The following is a 27,296-nucleotide window of genomic DNA, read 5'->3' as shown; positions in this document are numbered from 1 at the left end:
TCAATGCAGAACTTTTTCAGCTGTGAGATGTTTGAGGGGTTTCTTGCACGTACAGCCCTTTTCAAGTCACCCCACAGCATCTCAATGGGATTCAAATCTGGACTTTGACTTGGCCATTCCAGGACTCTCCATTTCTTCTTTTTCAGCCAATCTTTGGTTGATTTACTAGTATGTTTTGGGTCATTGTCATGTTGCATGGTCCAGTTCCGCTTCAGCTTTAATTTTGTAATTGATGGTCTCACATGATCTTCAAGCACCTTCTGATACACAGTAGAATTCATCGTGGATTCTATGATAGTGAGCTGACCAGGTCCTGCTGCAGCAAAGCAGCCCCAAACCATGACACTTCCACCTCCATGCTTCACAGTTGGTATGAGGTTCTTTTCTTGGAATGCTGTGTTTGGTTTACGCCAAACATGTCCTCTGCTGTTGTGTCCAAATAATTCAATTTTGGACTCATCTGTCCAAAGAACATTATTCCAGAAGTCCTGGTCTTTGTCAACTTTATCGCTGGCAAATGTCAGTCTGGCCTCGATGTTTCTCTTGGAAAGCAAAGGTTTCCTCCTTGCACACCTCCCATGCAAGTTAAACTTGTACAGTCTCTTTCTGATTGTAGAGGCATGTACTTCTACATCAACAGTAGCCAGAGCCTGCTGTAGTTCTCGAGATGACACTTTAGGGTTTTTGGATACCTCTTTTAGCATCTTGCGGTCTGCTCTTGGGGTGAACTTGCTGGGGCGACCAGTCCTGGGCATGTTGGCAGTTGTTTTGAAAGCCCTCCACTTGTAGACTATCTTCCGGACAGTGGAATGGCTGATTTCAAAATCTTTTGAGATCTTTTTAAATCCCTTCCCAGACTCATAGGCTGCTACAATCTTTTTTCTGAAGTCCTCTGACAGCTCTTTTGCTCTCACCATGGTGCTCACTCTCACTTCAACAGTCAGGAGCACACCAAACTAAATGTCTGAGGTTTAAATAGGGCAAGCCTCATTCAACATGCAGAGTAACGATCTACTAATTATGTGCACCTGGTGTGATATACCTGTGTGAGATCTGAGCCAATTTAAGAGGGAATACATGTGAGGGTGTCCTATCTTTTTCCTCAGTTAGAATAGGCATTTTTGTAGAATGACATTTACAGAAGATCTTGAAAAGACTTTTCTTCAGTTTTCTTTGTTTAGTTGGATTACTTTAATCTCTCTGTATTGTTGAAACGGAGATGAAATAACCATTTATTAAAAATGTTACAAAAAACCACATGCTTTCAAAGGGTGTCCTAATTTTTTCACATGACTGTATATGGCCGGACCAACCCTTAAAAAGCTATGTACATCTTTGGGGGCATTTTTTTTAATCATTGGAATTTACTCATTTTGGGCAAAAAAAAACAACTTCTTTTTCAGTTGGTCTTTATTTAAAATGTTCAGCCATTTCTGAGCTACAGGGGTTAAAAATCAGTCTGTTTGCAAGCTGTCACTGTAGAATGGGATTCTGCCAACTACATTATCCCGGAATAAGCTTCAAATAATGCATAGTCCAAATTTAAAAGAAAAATGGCTTATTTAATTGAAAGAATAAAATAAAAAATGAACAAAGCAATCCAATAACAAGACAGATAGCAAATATTCCCTCAGTGTCCTATACTTGGGAAAAGTACAAAGCAAAACTGCAGTATAAACATATAACAACATATATTCCTATCCAACCTCTATATCCTACCTATATCTATACATCACAACTGGCCCTGTATATATTCGAAATTACACCACAGACACCCGCAATTGCACCCCTAACTCCGGCCTTCTTTACGACAGTCTGTCCAGTTTCCGGTAACTTTGAAGCAGTGGTCGTCCTCTTCCTGCAGATGGCGCCCTCACACTTCTGATAAACCATATACTTCACTGGGCCTGAGGCATGGTTTGGTAACCCAGGGAATAATCACAGTTGGCCACTTCATTATGGAGGATAAACAACTTTGATAAGGAGGCACCCCCCCCAAGCTTGTTGACCCAACAGCAGGCCACCGGGGTGATCTCCGCTGATTATCAGATTATTACCCCGAGCTGCCATGCCTCCTGTTGTCCATTTACGATCCACACATGCTGTTGTTCGTTCCGTTGACTTTTTTTTGTTGTTGTTGTTGTTTTATCCCCTTTGGTATCAACCAGATCATATAGTACATAAAATCGCTTGTGTTGACTTCCAACAGTCACTTTCTGTTTTCTTTTAATCCCGTCATTTGACGGCTCATGTGTAGCTCTGATCTCCTGACCTCATAAACACTAATTTAAGCCATATTCTTATCAGTTTGATAAACTATAAGTTAGGAGATAAGAGCTACACATGAGCCGTCAGATAACGGGATTCAAAGAAAACAAAGTGACAGCATGCAAACAGACTGATTTTTTAATCCCTGTATCTCAGAAACGGGTGAACACTTTTAATAAAGACCAAATGAAAAAAAATCTTTTTAGCCTAAAATGAGTAAAATGCATTAAAAGAAATTGCCCCAAAAGGTGTCCATATCCTTTAGGCTTATTGCACACGACCGTATGGCTTTTTCAGTGTTTTGCGGTCCGTTTTTCACAGATCCGTTGTTCCGTTTTTTGTTTGTGTTGTGTTTCTGTTCCGTTTTTCCGTTCCGTTTTTCCGTATGGCATATACAGTATACAGTAATTACATAGATAAAATTGGGCTGGGCATAACATTTTCAATAGATGGTTCAGCAAAAAACGGAACGGAAACGGAAGACATACGGATGCATTTCCGTATGTGTTCCGTTTTTTTGCGGACCCATTGACTTGAATGGAGCCACGGAACGTGATTTGCGGGCAATAATAGGACATGTTCTATGTTAAAACGGAAATACGGAAACGGAATGCATACGGAGTACATTCCGTTTTTTTTTACGTTTCCGTATTTCCGTATACGTTTCCGTATTTCCGTATACGGACCGTATACGGACCGTATACGGAACGCAAAAAACGACCAGTAAACGGGAAAAAAAAACGGCCGTGTGCGGGAGGCCTTAAAGGGGTTGTCCAACGCTGACGTTTTTTTAAATGCCACTTCTCCCCACTGGACTTGTGAAGGGAACTATACTCCACTGCTCGGTTTCGGCTCTGGGGGTCTACCGCTGTGTTAATTGCGCTTCGATTCCCACATGTCAGCCTCCAGCATGGACAGAGTTATGTACCGCTTGGGGAAACATCACCGCTGCAGCCAGTCATTAACCCCGGCGGTTCACTTATTGTACCGCATGCATATTGACATGCAGCGTTCACTGACTGACCCTCAATTCACAGGCTGCCGTGTTGTATATGAATCCTCTGCTGAGGACTGTAGGACTGCGGGCGTTCTCCATGGCCACCGAGGCGTATAAACCAGGATCCATTTCTGCTGCTTATGTCACCTGTCCTAACGAGACCGTGGCCAAGGATATCGCAAGGTAAGAACGACCCGCATATTCCTGTACATAGGAGGCAGTATTATAGTAGTTATATTCTTATACATAGGAGTAGTATTATAGTAGTTATATTCTTATACATAGGAGCAGTATTATAGTAGTTATATTCTTGTACATAGGAGGCAGTATTATAGTAGTTATATTCTTGTACATAGGAGCAGTATTATAGTAGTTATATTCTTGTACATAGGAGCAGTATTATAAAAGTTATATTCTTGTACATAGGAGCAGTATTATAGTAGTTATATTCTTGTACATAGGGGCAGTATTATAGTAGATATATTCTTATACATAGGAGCAGTATTATAGTAGTTACATTCTTGTACATAGGAGGCAGTATTATAGTAGTTATATTCTTGTACATAGGAGCAGTATTATAGTAGTTATATTCTTGTACATAGGAGCAGTATTATAGTAGTTATATTCTTGTGCATAAGAGCAGTATTATAGTAGTTATATTCTTGTACATAGGAGCAGTATTATAAAAGTTATATTCTTGTACATAGGAGCAGTATTATAGTAGTTATATTCTTGTACATAGGAGCAGTATTATAGTAGTTATATTCTTGTACATAGGAGGCAGTATTATAGTAGTTATATTCTTGTACATAGGAGCAGTATTATAGTAGTTATATTCTTGTACATAGGAGCAGTATTATAAAAGTTATATTCTTGTACATAGGAGCAGTATTATAGTAGTTATATTCTTGTACATAGGGGCAGTATTATAGTAGATATATTCTTATACATAGGAGCAGTATTATAGTAGTTACATTCTTGTACATAGGAGGCAGTATTATAGTAGTTATATTCTTGTACATAGGAGCAGTATTATAGTAGTTATATTCTTGTACATAGGAGCAGTATTATAGTAGTTATATTCTTGTGCATAAGAGCAGTATTATAGTAGTTATATTCTTGTACATAGGAGCAGTATTATAAAAGTTATATTCTTGTACATAGGAGCAGTATTATAGTAGTTATATTCTTGTACATAGGAGCAGTATTATAGTAGTTATATTCTTGTACATAGGAGGCAGTATTATAGCAGTTATATTCTTGTACATAGGAGGCAGTATTATAGTAGTTATATTCTTGTACATAGGAGGCAGTATTATAGTAGTTATATTCTTGTACATAGGAGGCAGTATTATAGTAGTTATATTCTTGTACATAGGAGCAGTATTATAGTAGTTATATTCTTGTATATAGGAGCAGTATTATAGTAGTTATATTCTTGTACATAGGAGCAGTATTATAGTAGTTATATTCTTGTACATAGGAGCAGTATTATAGTAGTTATATTCTTGTACATAGGAGCAGTATTATAGTAGTTATATTCTTGTACATAGGAGCAGTATTATAGTAGTTATATTCTTGTACATAGGAGGCAGTATTATAGTAGTTATATTCTTGTACATAGGAGCAGTATTATAGTAGTTATATTCTTGTACATAGGAGCAGTATTATAGTAGTTATATTCTTGTACATAGGAGGCAGTATTATAGTAGTTATATTCTTATACATAGGAGCAGTATTATAGTAGTTATATTCTTGTACATAGGAGCAGTATTATAGTAGTTATATTCTTGTACATAGGAGCAGTATTATAGTAGTTATCTTAACCATATTTCTTTTTATTGAAAGAAAAAAAAATTCAGGGCCGTGACCCACACAAGACATTACATTGATGACAATATGGTACCAAATAGTATCCAGCATACATGTCAAGTGTATGCAATACAAAACAGTCATTATCATTGATCTTAGAGTGATATCCAAGAAAAGGAAGGGGGAGGGGGAGATCAGGAAGGGAAGGAGGGGAGGGAAACAAGGAGGTGATACATTTCTGCTCTATTATGTAAAGTTTCTATAGGCTTTCCATGGAGACCACAATTTTAGGAAGCGAGAGCGTGAGTTATTTTCCCAGTGCGCTAGCTCCTCAAAACGGTAGATCTGGTCTACTTTATCAGTCCACATCGGGAGAGTTGGTGGGGAGTCGTTCTTCCACAAGAAGGGGATAAGTAATTTAGCTGCTGTGAGCAGCATCGTTGGAAGGTCATGTTTGGTGGGTGTGAGGGAATTGTTCGGACACCATAGCAAGATAAGCTTAGCATCCAGTGATATCTTAGTATTGCATATTTGATTAACTAAATCCTCAATTAAGGTCCAGAACGGTTGAATCTTTTGGCAGAGCCACCAAATATGTGACAAGGAGCCAGTGTCCAGGCCACATCTCCAACATTTTTCAGAAATTTCTGGGTTCAGTTTATGCAAGAACTCAGGTGTTTTGTACCATCTACACAGGAGTTTAAAGGAATTCTCCTGAATCCTCACACAACGATTGAAGCCGTGTGAATGAGCTAGTATGAACGCTTTCTCTGGCTCTGTAAGGGATATAGAGAGCTCCCGTTCCCATGAGGCCACAAAACGAAGCTCCGGGGGCAGGGAGGAAAGCATTTCTTTATACATCTGAGATAGTGGCCTAAGGGGGGGTTTTGTTGCCAAGACCTTCTTTTCAAGCCAGGAGGGCGAGCTACTATCAGAAAATGGTCCGATACACAATTTGGTATCTCTTTGGAAATTTGCTAGGTGGAAAAAGGGTGCTGTTTTGACCTCCGGGAGGTCCATTACTGAATCCCATTTTAAACAGCCATCCGGGAGAAGGACATCCCGCAGAGGAATATCAGCGAGCTTAGACCAAATCCCGGAGGGGTTTAACACAGCTGGATGGATGTGGCTTTGTAGTAGTCTAAGCGGCATACCAGTGTTAGGGAAATTAAAGATACGGGACTGAACCATTTTGGACCATTCCACCAACATGCCTTTCCAAACCGGGGACGTATAACAGTGATTAGCAGAGATAGGCCTAATACCCCATAAAGTAAGTAATTCTTGGTTAGACAATAGTGCATTTTCAAGACGGGAGCAAAGAGAGCTAGATTGGTGAGACATAATAGTTACACATCTGCCTAGTTGTACAGCAGTATAATAAAGCTTCACATCTGGCATCCCAAAGCCTCCGAACCTTCTATCTCTTGTGAGGACAGAGTAAGCAATACGTGGTGACTTGCCATTCCAAAGAAAGCGTGTGAATACCCTACGTATTTCAGTAAAATATGAATTTGGAAGCCAAATAGGTAGGGATTGTAGCAAATACAGAAATTTGGGAAGGATAAAGGTCTTGATGTAATTTTTTCGTCCTACCCAGGAGACAAATGGGAGTTTCAGGTTTTGAAGATGTGTCCGGACCGTTTGAAGGAGCGGCAGGTAGTTAAGGGAAGCCAGATCCTGGACATTAGCCGAAACATGAGTACCTCAATACACAATGTCTCTGGAGGCCCAAGTGAATGGAGTAGCACGCTTAAGATCATTAATCACTGCTTGTGGACAAGAGATATTGAGAGCCATGGATTTCCCATAGTTAATTTTAAAATTCGATATAAACCCAAAATCTTCAAATATGAACAGCAATCTGGGCAAGGCTTCTCTGGGGTTTGAGGTCATGATTAAAAGGTCATCCGCGAATGCTGCAGCAACGTGTGTACAGGAACCTATTTGTAAGCCCTTTATCTCTGGGTCCAATCTTATTCTACATAAGAGGGTCTCCATCACTAAGATGAATAGTGCAGGAGACAAGGGACACCCTTGTCTCGTCCCATTGGTGATGCGAAATGGTGGTGACAGTGTTCCATTAACTTTGACCATGGCAGAGGGGGTCGAGTATAACGTATAAATGGCAGTAATAAATTGGTCAGGTAGGCCAAATCTCGACAGGGCCCCCGACATATAGTGCCAACTGACCCTGTCGAAGGCCTTTTCCGCGTCCGTGCTTACTAGCACCAAGGGCTTAGATGATCTTTTAGCCCAATTTACAAGATGAAGAAGCCTTATTGTATTTTCTGACCCCTGTCTGCCATGGACAAAACCCACCTGTTCCCCATGGACGATGTCAGGCAGCACATCTTGAAGCCTAGAGGCCAAGATCTTTGCCCACCACTTCACATCACAGTTTAGCAGAGAGATCGGCCTATAGTTGCTGCAGCAAGTCGGATCTTTATTCTCCTTATGTAGGACAGTAATGTGTGCCAATAAGGAATGGGGGGCAAGGGAGCCACCAGTGAGAAGATGATTGCACAGGTTCCTGAAGCGGGGAATTAGAATATCTTTGAAGGATTTATAATAAGTGATGGGGAACCCATCTGGTCCTGGACTTTTGCCCGAGGGGATGGACATGAGTACTTTGTGAATCTCTAGATCAGTGACAGGTCTAGTCAATTGAGATGCCTTGGCCGGGGTTATAGAGGGAAGATCTAAATTCTGTAGGAATTTATCAGTAGCTTCTGAGAGATCACTAACAGATGCACCATCTGGGGGGGGTAGATTGTATAGGGTCTAATAAAAAGCACAGAATGCCTTAGCTATATCTGGGGTAGATTTATGTATTTTGCCTTTGGGGTCCTTAATAGAGGAAACAAAGGAGTCAGAGAACTGCTTCTTGGCAATCGCCGACATCAGTCTGTTTCCTCTATCCCCATGTGCATAGGCTTTAAATCGTGAGCGTAGGATCAGCTTTGCAGAGGTTATATTTAATAGGTTTTTTAAGTGTACTCTGGCTTCAGTTAGTTCGGTCAGGGTGCGCTTAGCTTGTGATTCCTTGTGAGAGGATTCAAGGCGAGCAATCTTCGCTAGCAAAGCGTCTAATGCCTGCATTCTTTGCTTTTTTACATAGGCCCCTAGTGCAATTAGTTCCCCCCTTATAACTACCTTATGGGATTCCCATAGTATGGAAGGGGAAGGCGGGGAATCTGGTGTATCATTTAGCGCAAAAAATTCGGAAAGCGAGGCCTTGATTTTGCACGCGTGGATGGGGTCCAAAATCAAGGTGTCGTTCAAACGCCATAGGCGTTCTTTTCTCTGTGGTCCGGACAGGGAGAAGTTAATGATAACAGGGGCATGATCGGATAACGTGATACTACCAATCCGGGCTCCAGAGACATTGCGAATATGTGAGTCAGACAAGAACAAATAATCTAATCTGTGGAATGACATCTTGGCATGTGAATAAAATGTGTAGTCTCGGCCATTGGGGTTTATAGTACGCCAAACATCAAGGACCTTTAGTTTTCTCAGGGAAGTTTTAAGCCTTTTCAAAAGCTTATAGGACACAGACGGTCTCCCCACTGACGTGTCCACTGCCGGTTCCAGAGCAACATTGAAGTCGCCTCCCAAAACTAACAGTCCATCAGAAAAAGATGACAATAAAGCAAGGGTCTGAACGAGCCATGGTACTTGGCCTCTATTAGGCGCATATAAATTGGCGAATGTAACTGGAGAGTCACCAACTACCCCCTTTACAAAAATATACCTGCCCTCAGGATCCGCTGAAGTAGCGGTATGCTTGAAGGGAAGGTTTTTGTGTATAGCTACACTGACACCTCTACTGGCGGATTCATGTGTACTATGAAACCACTGAGCAAACTTCCTGGGAGGAAGATTAGGGATTTTATTTGTCCTAAAATGTGTCTCTTGCAGGAAGGCTACCGAGACTTTATCCCTCAGAAGGAGAGAGATGATTTGAGACCTTTTGCATGGCTCGTTCAGCCCGTGTGCGTTTAGAGAGGCGACTACAATTGAGGACATGACAATATATGTACTAAGGAGAAAAAGCACATATTATCCATGGAAATATCTGAGAGAGCATAGCATATATGAGCAGGATGAGGAAAGGAGGGGAAAGGGGAACAAGTAAAATAGAATAAAATAAAATAATATAAAATGAGAAAGATAACCAGCAACATGTCAGGCTGGTATAAAACCAGCTCAGATGAAATATTCATCTAGAGAAAAGTAGGTGCCTACCTATCACCATCCAAGACAGGGTTGGATTGGCGAGGGGGCAGGTAAAGCACCTTTTGGTCTACAACAAAAAGGGGAGACCAACAACAAAAAATACTTCCAGCACCGGAATCTATCCGGACATTACCCTGCAAATAGGGAAAGAAAAAGTTGCCTTCATGGAGGCAGAGTTCCAAAACAGCAGAAGAGTGTCCCGGTTAAGGTCTGACGTCTCATACATAACTCTAAGCCAAAAGTAAAAAAGTAAAAAATTGGCTCAAAAACAGAACAATCGTGAACAGGCCACTACCTTCCGCATAAAACACTATGCCGAGGGGCCGGGAGACAGTCATCTCTTATAGTAGAAAAATGAGGTAGGACCTAATATTGGCAGTCCATGTTAGCAGACAAATAGTACCAATGTCACCTTGGTTTGAGCTCAGGTAAGGGCTCCGTCCATCCTGCTGCGACCCAAACGATCTGACTTGTTTGCAGATGCCGTCTGCCAGGAGGACACACGTGGCGGGATAGGCAGGGGGCCATCTTGATCGGCTGGTAGCCACGAGGGGATCTCCACCGGAGGGACATCCAGGGACCTCCAAACTGACTCTAGGTCTGCGGGAGAGCGAACTGTAAGCAGCTTTCCATTCCTGGAGATCGCCAGCCCAAAGGGATATAGCCATCTGAACGGGGTCGACGTCTTCCTGAGGACTTCCAGTAAGGGCTTAAATAAGCGCCGCTTAGCCAGGGTAGATGGCGCTAGATCCTGGAACATCTGAATCGGCGTATTCTCATATTCTAGTACCTCCATTTCTCTTTGCCTTTTCAACAGTGCCGCGGTATCTACAAAACTTAGTAGGCCGCAAATCACGTCACGTGGCGGTTCTTGAGGTTTGGGCCTAGGGCGCAGCGCCCTGTGTATGCGCTCCACCACTATTCCCTCTGCTCTTTCCGGTTCAAGCATCATGGAAAATAACTCACGCGCCACTGTCGGCAAGGCCTCCGTCGCAATAGATTCAGGTAGGCCGCGGATGCGTATGTTGCGCCGGCGACTCCGGTTCTCCTGATCTTCCAGTTTCAAGAAGGCATCGTTCAATAGGGCCTTGTGAGATGCTAGCACCTCTGATGCTTTGCCTTCATAGGTCAAAATGGCTTCTTGCGTGCCTTCTAATGTGACCACTCTCTGGCCTAGATGTTTTATGTCGTCTTTGATGTCCGCCAGATCTTGTTTGAGAGGCGTAAGGGCCGATTCAAGAACCCGGCGAAGGGTCCGCTCCGATAGAGGCGGATCTCTGGGCCTTCTATCTGAAATATCAGAGCCGCTGCCCGCATCAGAGAGTTCTCCTGCGTCGGAGTCATGAGCATTAGACGCCGCCATATTGGCGCCTTTCTGTGTGGCAGCTCTCGGCGTTTTCCGGAGAAACTTCTCCATCTCTGGCTGTTTGGGGTGCCGTGGGGTCGACTCTGAACTTCCTCTGATCTTCTCCTTGCCAGGTTTCCCCATAATAAAGTAAATTATAGGCTTATATAGGGTTAGTGAGCCGGAATGCTGGAGGAGCTCAAGCTCATGCGGCCATTCAGCTGCGTGGCTAGGCTCCGCCCCCCCTATAGTAGTTATCTTGTACATGGGAGCAGTATTATAGTAGTTATATTCTTGTACATAGGAGCAGTATTATAGTAGTTATATTATTGTACATAGGAGCAGTATTATAGTAGTTATATTCCTGTACATAGGGGCAGTATTATAGTAGTTATATTCTTGTACATAGGGGCAGTATTATAGTAGTTATATTCTTGTACATAGGAGCAGTATTATAGTAGTTATATTCTTGTACATAGGCGCAGTATTATAGTAGTTATATTCCTGTACATAGGAGCAGTATTACAGTAGTAATATATTCTTGTACATAGGAGCAGTATTATAGTAGTTATATTCTTGTACATAGGAGCAGTATTATAGTAGTTATATTCTTGTACATAGGAGCAGTATTATAGTAGTTATATTCTTGTACATAGGCGCAGTATTATAGTAGTTATATTCCTGTACATAGGAGCAGTATTACAGTAGTAATATATTCTTGTACATAGGAGCAGTATTATAGTAGTTATATTCTTGTACATAGCAGCAGTATTATAGTAGTTATATTCTTGTACATAGGAGCAGTATTATAGTAGTTATATTCTTGTACATAGGAGGCAGTATTATAGTAGTTATATTCTTAACCATATTTCTTTTTATTGAGGTAAGAAAACAAGGCCACATGCCTACATAAGACATCAGTATCATAACATTAAAAGTTACAGTAATTATCCAGCATACAAGTCATGAGTAGACAATACTAGCGATTATCATCATCATCATCACCATAAAACAAACATCAAAAGGAGGAAAAAAGGGGAGGAGGGGGAGACAATGGGTTAGGTGGGGGAGGGGGCAGAGAAGTGAGGGAATCCTGCTCTATCATGTGAAATTCCTGTGTGATTTCCATGGGGACCATAGCTTTAGGAAACAATGGCGAGAGTTTGTTTCCCAATGCGCCAGTTCCTCAAAGCGGTAGACATGATCTACCTTGTCCGTCCACATATCTAGATTTGGTGGGGAATCAGTTTTCCACAAAAGGGGAACCAGTAATCTCGCAGCTGTGATCAGCATTGTAGGGAGATTATTCTTAGCAGGGGTTATCGTGCTATTAGGGCACCACAGTAGGATGAGTTTGGCATCTAATAGGACTTTAGTTTTGCAAACGCTATTAATCATTGATTCTATCAATTTCCAAAACCGTTGGATCTTATGGCAGAACCACCAGATGTGTGATAATGAACCGGTTTCTATGCCACATCTCCAGCACACCTCGGGTACCTCAGGGTTAAGTTTGTGCAAGAATTCAGGAGTTTTGTACCATCTACTTAGTAGCTTAAAAGAATTCTCCTGAATTCTTACACAGCGACTGAAGCCATGAGAGTGGGCTAAAACAAAGGCCCTCTCTGGTTCCGTCAGGATCATAGAAAGCTCTCGCTCCCATGAAGTCACATAACCGAGCTCTGGAGGTAAAGAGGAAAGCAATTCCTTATACATCTGGGATAATGGCCTAAGAGGAGGCCTAGGGGCCAAGACTTTCTTTTCAAGCCAGGAAGGGGAGCTATTACTAGCAAAGTTCACTACGCATAACTTAGTATCTCTCTTAAAGTCTGCTAAGTGGAAAAAAGGAGCTGACTTGATTTCGGGGCGATCCATTATTAAATCCCATTGCAAACTACCATCCGGGAGAAGGACATCCCGCAGGGACAAACCAGCGAGCCTTGACCAAATCCCGGAGGGGTTTGACACAGAGGGATGAATATAGCTCTGTAACAATTTAAGAGGCATACAGGGGTTAGGAAAGTTAAACTGCTGGGATTTGACCATTTTAGACCATTCTACTAGCATTCCTTTCCAAACCGGGGAGGAGGCGTAGTGATTGGCTGAAAAGGGCCTAACACCCCATAAAGTGAGCTGATCTTGGCTGGTGAGTAGTACAGATTCGAGCCGTGAGCAAAGAGAGTTAGAATTGTGGGTCAGGGCAGATATACATCTACATAACTGAACAGCAGTGTAATATGACTTTACATCAGGCATCCCAAAGCCTCCAAATTTCTTGTCCCTTGTAAGGACAGAGTAGGCAATGCGTGGAGACTTACCATTCCAGAGGAAGCGCGTGAACACTCGGCGGACTTCTGAGAAGTATGAGTTTGGCAACCATATGGGAATGGCTTGCAGCAAATAAAGAAATTTGGGGAGAATGAAAGTTTTCAGATAGTTTTTCCTCCCTATCCACGAAACAAAAGGGAGTTTCAGATTCTGTAGGTGAGTGCGAACCTCTTGCAGGAGTGGAGCATAGTTAAGGGAGGCTAGGTCCTGAATATTGGCCGAAACACGTGTTCCTAAAAATGTAATGTCTCTGGAGGCCCAGGTAAATGGGGTGGCACGTTTTAGACTATTGACTACAGATTGGGGACATGAAATATTAAGTGCCATGGATTTCCCATAATTTATTTTAAAATTGGATACAAATCCAAAATCCTCAAAAGTATTCAACAACTTGGGCAAGGCCCCTGCAGGGTTGGAGGTCATGACTAAAAGGTCATCCGCGAATGCTGCAGTAACATGGGTTTGCGGGCCAATCTGAAGGCCTTTAATAGCAGGATCTGACCTAATTTTACACAAAAGGGTCTCCATGACCAATACAAATAGTGCCGGGGAGAGGGGGCACCCCTGTCTTGTCCCGTTGGTGATGCGAAATGGTGGGGACAATGCTCCATTGACTTTGACCATGGCAGAGGGGGCCGAATAAAGGGTGTTAACAGCATTAATAAACTGGTCCGGGAGGCCAAACTTCGACAGGGTCCGCGACATAAAGAGCCAGCTGACCCTGTCGAAGGCTTTTTCCGCATCCGTACTCACCAGGACTAAAGGCTTAGAGGATCTCTTGGCCCAATTCACTAGATGTAGAAGCCGCACCGTATTCTCCGACCCCTGTCTGCCATGGACAAAACCTACTTGTTCCTCATGTACAATGTCAGGGAGGACATCCTGAAGCCTGGTAGCCAGAATTTTCGCCCACCACTTCACATCATTATTGAGTAAAGATATTGGCCTATAGTTACTGCAGCATGTTGGATCTTTGTTTTCCTTATGGAGGACAGTGATGTGCGCCATTAAGGAATGAGGAGCAAGAGACCCCCCTGTCAGAAGGTAGTTGCACAAGTTCCTGAAACGTGGGATTAACACATCCTGAAAGGATTTATAATAAGCAATGGAAAATCCATCCGGTCCGGGGCTTTTGCCCGATGGGATAGACATAAGGACCTTGCGCACCTCCGAGTCTGAAATAGGCTTAGTCAGGAGGGAAGTTTTTAATGGGGATACAGAGGGAAGATCTAGAGACTGCAAGAATTTGTCAGTAGCCTCGGATAAATCTCCTGGTGTAGTCCCATTAGGGGGTGGCAAATTATATAAGGCCTCATAGAAGGCACAAAATGCTTTAGCAACATCTGGAGTGGACTTATGTATTTTGCCCTTGGAGTCTTTAATAGAGGAAACAAAGGAGTCAGAGAACTGCTTCTTGGCAATTGCCGACATCAGTCTGTTTCCTCTATCCCCATGTGCATAGGCCTTAAATCGGGAACGAAGTACCAACTTTGCTGAGGTGACATTCAATAGATTTTTTAGTTTTGTTCTGGCTTCAGTTAGTTCTGCTAGGGTGCTTATAGCCCGAGATTCCTTATGGGAGGATTCTAAACGGGTTATGTTCGCCAATAAGGCGTCCAGGGCTAGTGTCCTTTGTTTTTTCAAAAAAGCTCCCAAAGCTATAAGCTCCCCCCTGAGGACCACCTTATGGGATTCCCATAGTATAGAAGGAGAAGGAGGCGACTCTGGGGTATCATTAAGCGTGAAAAATTCAGATATTGAGGCCTTAATTTTATCTGCATGTCTGGGGTCTAGAATCAGGGTATCATTGAGACGCCACAAGCGCTCCCTTCTCTGTGGTCCAAACAGGGAAAAATTAACAATGACAGGGGCATGGTCGGACAATGTTATATTACCTATCCGGGCTCCAGAGACATTACGCACGTGAGAACTCGACAGGAAAATGTAATCCAATCTGTGGAAAGACAGTTTAGCATGTGAATAAAAAGTATAATCTCGGCCATTGGGGTTTAGGGCCCGCCAGACATCTAATACTTTAAGTTTCCTCAGGGAAATTTTTAATCTTCTCAGGAGCCTGTAAGATACTGAAGGTCTGCCCGCCGAGGTGTCCACCGCTGGCTCCAGGGCAACATTGAAGTCGCCCCCCAAAACTAGTAAGCCCTCAGAGAAGGAGGACAACGCATTAAGGGTCTGAACGAGCCATGGTACTTGGCCTTTATTGGGAGCGTATAAGTTAGCAAAGGTCATTGGAGATTCGCCCAGTAAACCCTTTACAAAAATGTACCTGCCCTCAGGGTCCGCTGAGATAGCTGAGTGCTTAAAGGGGAGGCATTTATGCACAGCTATACTAACCCCTCTACTGGTGGAATCATGAGTACTGTGAAACCACTGGACAAATTTCTTGGGGGGAAGTTTAGGAACTTTGCCTGTTCTGAAATGGGTCTCTTGCAAAAAGGCCACAGAGACCTTATCTTTCAGAAGGAGAGATAGAGTTTGAGACCTTTTACATGGCTCGTTCAGCCCGTGCGCGTTTAGTGAGGCGACCACTATAGAAGACATTTCTGAATACATTCAGGTGAGTAAATGCATAATACATCCATGGAAGTATGGAAGAGCACACAGATGATATGAGCAGGAGAAGGGAAAAAAGGTAGGGGAAGTACAAAAGAACAAAAAATGAGTAAGAGAACATTAAACATGTCAAGTTGACAAGTGAGTAACTCAGACTAGATACCCGTCCGAGGAGGGTTAGGCACTCTACCTATCACCAGCCAAGACAGGATTGGACTGGCGAGGGGGCAAGTAAAGCACCTGTGGTCTAAACAAAAGAGACCAAAAATAGAAAAAGTGTCCAGCATCTTAATCCGTCCGGTCATCACCCTGCAATGAGGAACGAAGTGTAATACTCTAGAGGTAGTATCCTTTAGCGACATAGACAAGGTGCAAAAACATTCAGATATGACACAATAATAAGCCCAATTAAAAGGTAGGCCATAAAAATAAAACCGTAAAAATGCTGAAAACATAGAAAATGTAAAGAGGCTAAGTCTGCCTTTAGAACCTGTATATCGTAGAGGTGAGCAACAGTCATCTCCATTTCTGGGGAGGTGGAAATATCAGCAAGGAATGCTTCTAAGTGCTTCTAATCAGGTGGGATCTCTGTCAATCCTGCTGCGGCCCGAGCGATCCGACTTGCCTGTAGACGCCGTCTGCCATGCGGATACACGAGGTGGTGTGGGAAGAGCGCCATCTTGGTCAGCTGGCAGCCATGAGGGAATTTCCACCGGAGGAACGTCCAGAGACCGCCAGACAGAATCCAGGTCTGCAGGTGAACGCACGGTGAGTAGCTTGCCATTTCTGGAAATTGCCAACCCAAAGGGGTATAGCCAGCGGAATGGGGTCGAGGTTTTCCTTAGGATTTCCAGGAGAGGTCTGAGGAGACGTCTTTTGGTCAGGGTGGATGGCGCAATGTCCTGGAACATCTGAATCGGGGTATTTTCATACTCCAACACTTCCATCTCTCGTTGCCTTTTTAGGAGGGCCGCGGTGTCTACATAGCTCAGTAGGGCGCAAATTACGTCACGTGGTGGTTCTTGTGGTTTAGGCCTAGGGCGCAGCGCCCTGTGTATGCGCTCCACCACGATCCCCTCCGCTCTGTCTGGCCCAAGCATTTTGGAGAACAGCTCACGCGCCACAGTCGGTAAGGCCTCCGTCGCAATCGACTCAGGTAGGCCGCGTATGCGTATGTTGCGCCGGCGACTCCGGTTCTCCTGGTCTTCTAGTTTTAGGAAGGCCTCATTCAGTAGGGCTTTGTGGGATGCCAATACTTCTGATGCTTTGCCTTGATAGGCTATAATGGCGTCCTGCGTGCCCTCTAGCGTGACCACTCTCTGGCCTAGGTGCTTCATATCGTCTTTGATGTCCGCCAGATCTTGTTTAAGAGGTGTAAGGGCCGATTCAAGGACCCGGCGGAGGGTCCGTTCTGATAAAGGCGGGTCTCTGGGCCTCCTGTCTGAAACATCAGAGCCGCTACCCGCATCAGATAGCTCTCCTGCGTCAGAGTCCTGGGCAATAGACGCCGCCATATTGGCGCCTTTCTGCGCGGCAGCTCTCGGTGCTTTTCGTAGGAACTTCTCCATCTCAGGCTGTCTGGAGCGCAGTGGGGTAGACTCTGAGCTTCCTCTGTTCTTTTCTTTGCCAGGTTTCCCCATAATCAGGTAAAATATAGGCTTTTATAGGGTAAATGAGCCGGAATGCTGGAGGAGCTCAAGCTCGTGCGGCCATTCAGCTGCGTGGCTAGGCTCCGCCCCCCCTATAGTAGTTATATTCTTGTACATAGGAGCAGTATTATAGTAGTTATATTCTTGTACATAGGAGCAGTATTATAGTAGTTATATTCTTATACATAGGAGCAGTATTTTAGCAGTTATATTCTTGTACATAGGAGCAGTATTATAGTAGTTATATTCCTGTACATAGGAGCAGTATTATAGTAGTTATATTCTTGTACATAGGAGGCAGTATTATAGTAGTTATATTACTGTACATAGGAGCAGTATTATAGTAGTTATATTCTTGTACATAGGAGCAGTATTATAGTAGTTATATTCTTGTACATAGGAGGCAGTATTATAGTAGTTATATCCTTGTACATAGGAGCAGTATTATAGTAGTTATATTCTTGTACATAGGAGCAGTATTATAGTAGTTATATTCTTGTACATTGGAGCAGTATTATAGTAGTTATATTCTTGGATATAGGAGCAGTATTATAGTAGTTATATTCTTGTACATAGGAGCAGTATTATAGTAGTTATATTCTTGTACATAGGAGCAGTATTATAGTAGTTATATTCTTGTACATAGGCGCAGTATTATAGTAGTTATATTCCTGTACATAGGAGCAGTATTACAGTAGTAATATATTCTTGTACATAGGAGCAGTATTATAGTAGTTATATTCTTGTACATAGGAGCAGTATTATAGTAGTTATATTCTTGTACATAGGAGCAGTATTATAGTAGTTATATTCTTGTACATAGGAGCAGTATTATAGTAGTTATATTCTTGTACATAGCAGCAGTATTATAGTAGTTATATTCTTGTACATAGGAGCAGTATTATAGTAGTTATATTCTTGTACATAGGAGGCAGTATTATAGTAGTTATATTCTTATACATAGGAGCAGTATTATAGTAGATATATTCTTATACATAGGAGCAGTATTATAGTAGTTATATTCTTGTACATAGTAGCAGTATTATAGTAGTTATATTCTTGTACATAGGAGCAGTATTATAGTAGTTATATTCTTGTACATAGGAGCAGTATTATAGTAGTTATATTCTTGTATATAGGAGCAGTATTATAGTAGTTATATTCTTGTACATAGGAGCAGTATTATAGTAGTTATATCCTTGTACATAGGAAGCAGTATTATAGTAGTTATATTCCTGTACATAGGAGCAGTATTATAGTAGTTATATTCTTGTACATAGGAGCAGTATTATAGTAGTTATATTCTTGTACATAGGAGCAGTATTATAGTAGTTATATTCTTATACATAGGAGCAGTATTTTAGCAGTTATATTCTTGTACATAGGAGCAGTATTATAGTAGTTATATTCCTGTACATAGGAGCAGTATTATAGTAGTTATATTCTTGTACATAGGAGGCAGTATTATAGTAGTTATATTACTGTACATAGGAGCAGTATTATAGTAGTTATATTCTTGTACATAGGAGCAGTATTATAGTAGTTATATTCTTGTACATAGGAGGCAGTATTATAGTAGTTATATCCTTGTACATAGGAGCAGTATTATAGTAGTTATATTCTTGTACATAGGAGCAGTATTATAGTAGTTATATTCTTGTACATTGGAGCAGTATTATAGTAGTTATATTCTTGGATATAGGAGCAGTATTATAGTAGTTATATTCTTGTACATAGGAGCAGTATTATAGTAGTTATATTCTTGTACATAGGAGCAGTATTATAGTAGTTATATTCTTGTACATAGGCGCAGTATTATAGTAGTTATATTCCTGTACATAGGAGCAGTATTACAGTAGTAATATATTCTTGTACATAGGAGCAGTATTATAGTAGTTATATTCTTGTACATAGGAGCAGTATTATAGTAGTTATATTCTTGTACATAGGAGCAGTATTATAGTAGTTATATTCTTGTACATAGGAGCAGTATTATAGTAGTTATATTCTTGTACATAGCAGCAGTATTATAGTAGTTATATTCTTGTACATAGGAGCAGTATTATAGTAGTTATATTCTTGTACATAGGAGGCAGTATTATAGTAGTTATATTCTTATACATAGGAGCAGTATTATAGTAGATATATTCTTATACATAGGAGCAGTATTATAGTAGTTATATTCTTGTACATAGTAGCAGTATTATAGTAGTTATATTCTTGTACATAGGAGCAGTATTATAGTAGTTATATTCTTGTACATAGGAGCAGTATTATAGTAGTTATATTCTTGTATATAGGAGCAGTATTATAGTAGTTATATTCTTGTACATAGGAGCAGTATTATAGTAGTTATATCCTTGTACATAGGAAGCAGTATTATAGTAGTTATATTCCTGTACATAGGAGCAGTATTATAGTAGTTATATTCTTGTACATAGGAGCAGTATTATAGTAGTTATATTCCTGTACATAGGAGCAGTATTATAGTAGTTATATTCTTGTACATAGGAGCAGTATTATAGTAGTTATATTCCTGTACATAGGAGCAGTATTATAGTAGTTATATCCTTGTACATAGGAGCAGTATTATAGTAGTTATAGTCTCATAGGAGCAGTATTATAGTAGTTATATTCTTGTACATAGGAGGCAGTATTATAGTAGTTATATTCCTGTACATAGGAGCAGTATTATAGTAGTTATATTCTTGTACATAGGAGGCAGTATTATAGTAGTTATATTCTTGTACATAGGAGCAGTATTATAGTAGTTATATTCCTGTACATAGGAGCAGTATTATAGTAGTTATATTCTTGTACATAGGAGCAGTATTATAGTAGTTATACTCTTGTACATAGGAGGCAGTATTATAGTAGTTATATTCCTTTACATAGGAGCAGTATTATAGTAGTTATATTCTTATACATAGGAGCAGTATTATAGTAGTTATATTCTTGTACCTAGGAATAGTACTGTAGAAGTTATATATTTGTACATAAGGGACAGTATTATATTAGTTATATTTTTATACATATGGGGCTTGGCTGTAATGCAGACCTCTACTTTAGTAACATAACCTTTATAATTGGGCTGTAATGTCGTCTGAGAAGTGACGTTCAGGGTGGATTTCTCTATGTGACATTAGAAGTGACAGATATTATTTTCTCTCCAAACAGGGGCTTGGTGGAGCGGAAGCTGGCAGCCTGTGTGAATATCATACCGCAGGTCACCTCTATGTGAGCTATAGTACCCATGGTGTGTCATATGCGGGGAGTCTAGCCTGTCCCTTGTCTTACTCTTCCCACTTGTTACCTGTACTGTGTACTTGTCCAGCAGTCTGCTGCCATCTCCTCAGTGTGTGGTTGTTATAGTCTGGTGAGAGTTGTAGTCCTAGGACATCGCAGTATGCTGCATTCACTACATTAACTTTGTTGTTTTTTACGTCCCCAGATATGAATGGAAGGGGAAGATTGAAGAGGATAGTGAGATATTGCTGGTGAGTTGCTCTCCATGAGCCTCAGGCAGTTTTCAGAAGTAGAGGCTATACTATGACATGTCCACTATTGTACGCTGATTTTCCAGGACGGTCCTTGTGAGCTTTATTATGGGGCTTGGAGCTCAGTTTTTCTGATGTAGAGCTTCATATTCTTAATTCTTCCTTTTTACACATTGTCAAATTCTTCCTGCTTGTGGCCACCACTAGAGGGCGAGCTCTACATGCTGATGTATCGTTGTATTCAATTACACGTTTATAATTAGCCGAGAGCTCCCTCTAGTGGTGACTACAGAAAGCTAGAATTTTAGTATTTAAAGGGGTTTACTGGTGGAATAATTTTGTATAAAAAAATAAATAAAAAAAAAGATACAGAAGGGCTTAAAAATAAGAAATAACGATTATTTATCTCACCAATCCTCTGCCGTTTTGGACCCCACTGCTTTCCTTGACACATGAGAAATGGCTAGCGATAGAAAATTACCGGTGACCACGGTGTTCCCTCAACGTCGCGGGCAGCACTTTCCTGTCACTGACCCCGCAGACAGCTTCATGAAGAGGGCAGCCGGGGGCTCGCCTGTGAATTTATAGGTTTCATTTCAGTGTACGCTCTCATACGAAATGTGATTAGTCTATTCATCCAACATGTGTGGCTGGGAGTTGTAGTACTGCTGGATAGAAGCGGTCAGGGCACACGTCACTCGTCTCCGTCCTGTTTGTGTCACCTACTTGAGATCAATACTCTCCATCTTGAAAGTCATTTTCACCTTCTTGTTCCCTGTCTCGTTGCAGATGATTAAGACCCGATCTTCGAAGGTTCCCGCTCTGACAGAATATGTCAGGTGAGAAGAGTGGGGGCTCCGCTCACTGCTCCGTCCTCGTCCTACAAGTACCAGGAGTAAAGGGCAGCTTTATCTTTACTATATGATGGTATTATGTTCTCTGTACATGACAGTGTTATCTGGCCACTGTATGGAAGTAACATCTTGGCACCATATGATGTTATTATGTTTGCCCTATATGGTAGTATTATCTTAGCCCATAAGACAGTAGTATGTTCACTGTACATGGCAGTATTATCTGGGCACTATATGGCGGTATCATTTTGGCACCTTATGACATTATTATGTTTGCTGTATATGGTAGTATTATCTTAGCTCCATATGATGGTATTATGTTCACTGTATATGACAGTACTATCTGTGCCCTGTATGACAATATTATCTTGGCCTCATTAGACGTTATTATGTTCGTTGTACATGACAGTATTATGTGGGCATTGTATGACAGTGTTATCTTGGCACCATATGGCGTTATTATGTTCGTTGTACATAACTGTTTTATATTGGCACCATATGATGATATTATTTTTGCTGTATATCATAGTATTATCTTAGCCCTCATTATATTATCTGGGCACTATATGGCGGTATTATCTCGGCACCTTATGACATTATTATGTTTGCTGTATATGGTAGTATGTTCACTGTATATGGCTGTACCATCTGGGCGCTGTACGTCAGTGTTATCTTGGCATCATATGCTGTATATGGCAGTATTATCTTGGCACCATATGACATTATTATGTTCATTGTACACGACAGTATTATATGGGCACTGTATGACAGTATTTTCTTGGCACTTTATGACATAATTATGTTTGCTGTATACGGTAGTATTATCTTAGCTCCATATGAATGTATTATGTTTATTGTACACGACAGTACTATCTGGGCACTGTATGACAGCATTATCTTTGCACTATATGATATTATTTTTCCTGTATATGGTAGTATGATCTTAGCACTGCATGACTGTATTATGTTCTTTGTATATGACAGCACTGGATGGCAATATTATATTGGCAGTATGCTGTAGGATAAAATTCGGAGAAAATTTTCCAAAAATAGTATTAAGTCACTGCCACCAGCCTGCCGCGCTGTAAACGTATGTTTAGACTCACGCATGTGTCACACTGCCGCCGGCTATATGCTCTCATCTCTTGTAGCATAGACAGGCATGGCTAAGATCAAGGTGAACGTGACTATTACATGGGTCTGACACTTCAGAGGAGGCTCTGGAGATACAGCGCCACCTATGTCCATGAGCCGTGTCTGGTATTGCATTCGCCTGAACGGTGCTGAGCTACAATACCTGACACAACCTCTGGATAAGGGTGGCGCTATTTTGATGGGTTCTCTCCAATTAATCTCCTGCTTCTTAAAATTTAGATCATACTGCAAGTACATGCTGAACTCAGAATTCGGATGTTGGATGAAATACATTTTGCTGTCATGAGATCATATTTAAAGGGATCCTGTCAGCACTAGGTGAGGACTGAGGAGAGCAGAACATGCTTTTCATGGAGCTTTTCCTGTCAGGAGTAGTGAGAATATAAAGATTTATTCTGCACGATTCTGCTCCTGCAAGTGCCCAGAAGGCGGAGCCGCACTGTGCAGTGCTCTGTGCATTGAGCTGCTTCACAGCCCCTCCCCTCTGAGTGACCGTGTTCTCCTGGCTGGATGCTCGGTTGTCACTCAGAGCAGAGGAGGCGGGGCTTTAAAGCAGCTCAGATCGCACTGTACAATGAAGCTCCGCCTCCAGTGCACTTGTATGAGCAGAACCTAGCAGAATAAAAATTCATATCCACACTACTCCTGAAGAGAAAAAATCCACAAAACGTATGTTTGACCTGCTGTCCCCAGCCCCTAGCTAGTGCTGTCAGCAGTATAGCATGATCCAAACAGCTTTTCTCTCTGCTGCCTTACATCACGTCTCCATTTTTTTTTTTTCTTGCTCGGTCAGGTCAGTTCATCCGTATGAGGTCTGCGAGGTGATCAGCGTCCCCATAGAACAGGGGAACGCTCCTTATCTGTCCTGGGTCGCTGACAACGTGCCGGAGTGAGATCCGAAGCTGCAATCATTGAAGACTGGGAGAAAGACGTCAAATTAGAATTAAATGCTTTTTCTTTTTTAAATGAAAAGTTCTGTTTTTTTATTTACATTTTTACACATCTGACGGGCTATGTCTTTACATGTGACAGTTTTCTCGCCGCAGTACAGCAGCGACCAGATGTTACACCGGTGTGCATAGGATCCTACGGCATTGTGTGTGCGCTTTGTTAGTCGCCATTTTGTTGGAAATTTGATGCAGTTTTCATGTAACTGTTCAAATCAGAAAAACAGCACCACCCCCAGATACAGCTTGTGTCTGGTATTGCAGGTCAGCTCGATATTAGCAAATGATGCTGAGTTGTAATACCTCACACAACCTGTGGACAGGTGTGGCGCTGTTTTTGGAACAAAGCAGCCATGTTTACCTTACCTTTTATAACACCTTTAAATAAAATTTAAAAAGTTGCACAAATTTCAAGTTTAAATCTTCCTTCATTCATTTTCAGAGCCCCTTAAAGGGCATCTGTCAGCAGTTTTGTACCTATGACACTGGCTGACCTGTTACATGTGCGCGTGGCAGCTGAAGGCATCTGTGTTGGTCCCATGTTCCTATGTGCCCGCTTTGCTGAGAAAAATGAAGTTCTAATATATGCAAATTAGCTTCTAGGAGCAACGGGGGCGTTTCCATTACACCTAGAGGCTCAGCGCTTTCTGCAACTGCCGCGACCTCTGCACTTTGATTGACAGGACCAGCAGTATAAAAGTCATCACTGCCTGGTCCTGTCAATCAAAGTGGAGACGGAAGCCTGCATTATTCCTCTAATAAAAAATGGGGCATACATGACGTCCGCGGATCTCAAGGACGCATACTATCACGTTCATATACATCAAAATTCACAAAAATATCTTCGGTTTGCGTTAGAAAGATCACATAATACATCATTTTCAGTTCTGCGCCCTTCCCTTTGGCATCATCCGCACCAAGGATCTTCACGAAACTGGAAGTGGAAATGTTACCCTCCCTCAGGAAAGCAGGGCTAGTCATTTTTCTATACCTAGACGATTTCCTCCTACTGGGAAATTTGGAAGCAGAAACAGCCACACAAACGCAAACCTTCCTACAGAAAGTTTCCAACTTGGGTTGGTTGACAAATATAAAAAAAATCTTCCCTAATTCCATCATCCAACAGAAGGTTCTCAGTGTGATGCTAGACTCGGTAGTCATCATTACCTCAGGAAAAAATAAAAGACATCGTAGAGAAAATGGAGAAATTCCAAACTCAGGACGGCACCTCGATCAGGAACGCCATGAGCATCTTGGGTCTCATGACCTCCTGCATAACAGCGGTTGCCTGGAGCCAAGCCCACACCAGGACCATACAATCCTGGATATTAAACAATTGGAACAAAGATCAGTCATCCTTAGACATGATAATAAAAATCCCACTGCAGATAAAACTAGATTTAAATTGGGGGAAGATGGAAGCAAACCTAACCAGAGGGGTAACCTGGCAAAAAGAACCAGGAATACAAATTGTAACAGATGCAAGTGCAACAGGATGGGGTCCAACGGTGGCCTCCTCAAGCTGGCAAGGAAAGTGGCCAGAAAAAAGAACGAGTCATCAAATTACAAAGAATTAAGGGCGGTCTGGGCAACTGTAAAATTAAATCAGAGTTTATTAAACAAAAAGCACCTAAAAATATTCTCGGACAATACAACAGCAGTCGCTTACCTGAAGCATCAAGGAGGCACAAGGTCCCAAAAATTTTTGATCCCTAACGGAAGAAATATTTTCTTGAGCAGAAAAAAATGTTCTATCTATTACAGCCATTCATCTGAAGGGATAAGACCATACAGAAGCAGATTTTCTAAGCAGACAGACTCTAGACCCAGGGGAATGGTCCTTAAATCCAGACATATTTCAGAAATTAATAACCAGATGGGGCCAACCACAAATAGACCTATTTGCCTCAACAACAAAAAAATAAAGGTCAACAGGTTTTGCTCCCTGAACCCCAGGTAGACGCTTTCTTAGTAAAATGGAACTGGAATCTTGCATATGCGTTCCCTCCATGGGCATTAATCCGCAGGGTTCCGCAGAAAATCCTCACAGACCCAGTGACCGTAATATTGATTACTCCCTATTGGCCCAAGAGAACTTGGTTCTTCATCCTGAAAAACTTATCTCTGGAAGATCCATGGCAGATACCTTTTCAGAAGGATATTCTCTCACAGGGGCCAATCCTACATCAGAACCCAGGTCTCTTCAAACTATCGGCCTGGATCCTGAAAGCGAAATCCTAAGGAGTAAGGGCCTTTCAGATAACGTTAACAATACCTTAAAATCCAGCAGGAAAAAAAGTCACGGACGCCATTTATCTTAAAAATCTGGAAAAAGTACTGCTCATGGCTGGGAAAAGTCTCTCCCAATATATCATCTCCTTCCATACAAAAGATCTTGGAATTCCTACAAAGGGGCCTAGACTTAGGCCTTAGGCCTAGTACTTTGAAGGTACAAAAATCAGCCCTGGGGGCTTTCTACGATAACCTAGCGAACCATAGATGGATTAGAAGATTTATTAAAGCCGCTTCTAGACTTAGACCTTCCCTAAAACATAACACTCCGCTATGAGACCTAAATCTAGTCCTTAATGAGTTGACAAATTCTCCATTTGCCCCAGTAACAGATATCTCCTTAAAACATCTCTCTTTTAAGACGGCCTTTTTAATAGCAATTACATCCACTAGACGCGTAGGAGAGATCCAGGCCTTGTCATGTAGAGAACCATATCTATCAGTTTTTCCTGACAGAATTGTATTGAGACTAGATCCGGGTTTCCTCCCGAAGGTGGTTTCAAATTTTCACAGGGACCAGGAAATTATTTTACCTTCCTTCTGCAGTGAACCAAAGGATCCCATGGAAGAAAAATGGCATCTTCTGGATGTAAGAGAAACAATTATCCAGTACCTTAAAGCTACAGAACCCTTTAAGAAGGATAATAATCAGTTAATTCAATTTGCAGGAAAAAATAAGGGGAAAAAGCTTTCCAAGGCATCCATAGGGCGTTGGATAAAAACAACTATTTCTTACTGTTATTCCCTATTGGGTCAGACATGTCCTACAGGAATAAAGGCCCATTCTACTAGGGCTATGGCCTCCTCCTGGGCAGAAAAAGCTGGGGTATCTCTCGATCAGATATGCAGGGCTGCAACCTGGTCTAGCATTAATACTTTCATTAGACACTATCGCCTGAACTTTTCTGCTTCAGCAGGTTTGGCCTTTGGCCAAAGAGTGTTGCAAGCAGTTACCCCCCCACTTAGTAATCTGTTAGTTCTCATCCGTAGCCGTCATGGTGGATGAAATGGAAAAACCGTAATTAGACTTACCGGAAATTCTGTTTCCTTGAATCCACCATGACAGCTCATATATTCCCTCCCATAAAATTTTATATATATTATGAGGATAATAAAATATATATACCCACTTTGGTATCTGGTACACACTGAGGGTGAGAGTGGGTGGGGGCTTCTTAAACTCTCTCTCTGTGTATTTCCTGCCCCTACAGAGGTCAAGGGGTCAATCACATCCATAGCCATCATGGTGGATTCAAAGAAACAGAATTACCGGTAAGTCTAATTACGTTTTTTCCCTTCCAGTAATACATTTTGGATACGAGATCTGTGTGTCGAGGAT

At 41.7% G+C, this 27,296-nt stretch overlaps 1 protein-coding gene across 3 annotated transcripts in view; it reads left to right on the top strand.

The window, feature by feature from the left end:
• The window catches only part of CUTA (cutA divalent cation tolerance homolog), a 30,385-nt gene extending 6,311 nt beyond the window's left edge, over positions 1–24,074 (top strand). For all 3 annotated transcript variants that reach the window (XM_040442654.1, XM_040442653.1, XM_040442655.1), the window contains exons 3-7: positions 3,306–3,448; positions 20,390–20,449; positions 20,664–20,709; positions 21,499–21,548; positions 23,512–24,074. In XM_040442654.1, coding sequence (XP_040298588.1) covers positions 3,306–3,448; positions 20,390–20,449; positions 20,664–20,709; positions 21,499–21,548; positions 23,512–23,611 — 399 coding nt within the window. In that variant the 3' untranslated portion in view covers positions 23,612–24,074. The remainder of the gene's footprint in view (positions 1–3,305; positions 3,449–20,389; positions 20,450–20,663; positions 20,710–21,498; positions 21,549–23,511) is intronic.
• The last annotated feature ends 3,222 nt before the right edge of the window (positions 24,075–27,296 follow it).

This window comes from Bufo bufo, chromosome 8, assembly GCF_905171765.1.
Source record: "Bufo bufo chromosome 8, aBufBuf1.1, whole genome shotgun sequence".
Classification (NCBI taxonomy): Eukaryota; Metazoa; Chordata; class Amphibia; order Anura; family Bufonidae; genus Bufo; species Bufo bufo.
This window is presented reverse-complemented; position numbering and strand designations above follow the sequence as displayed.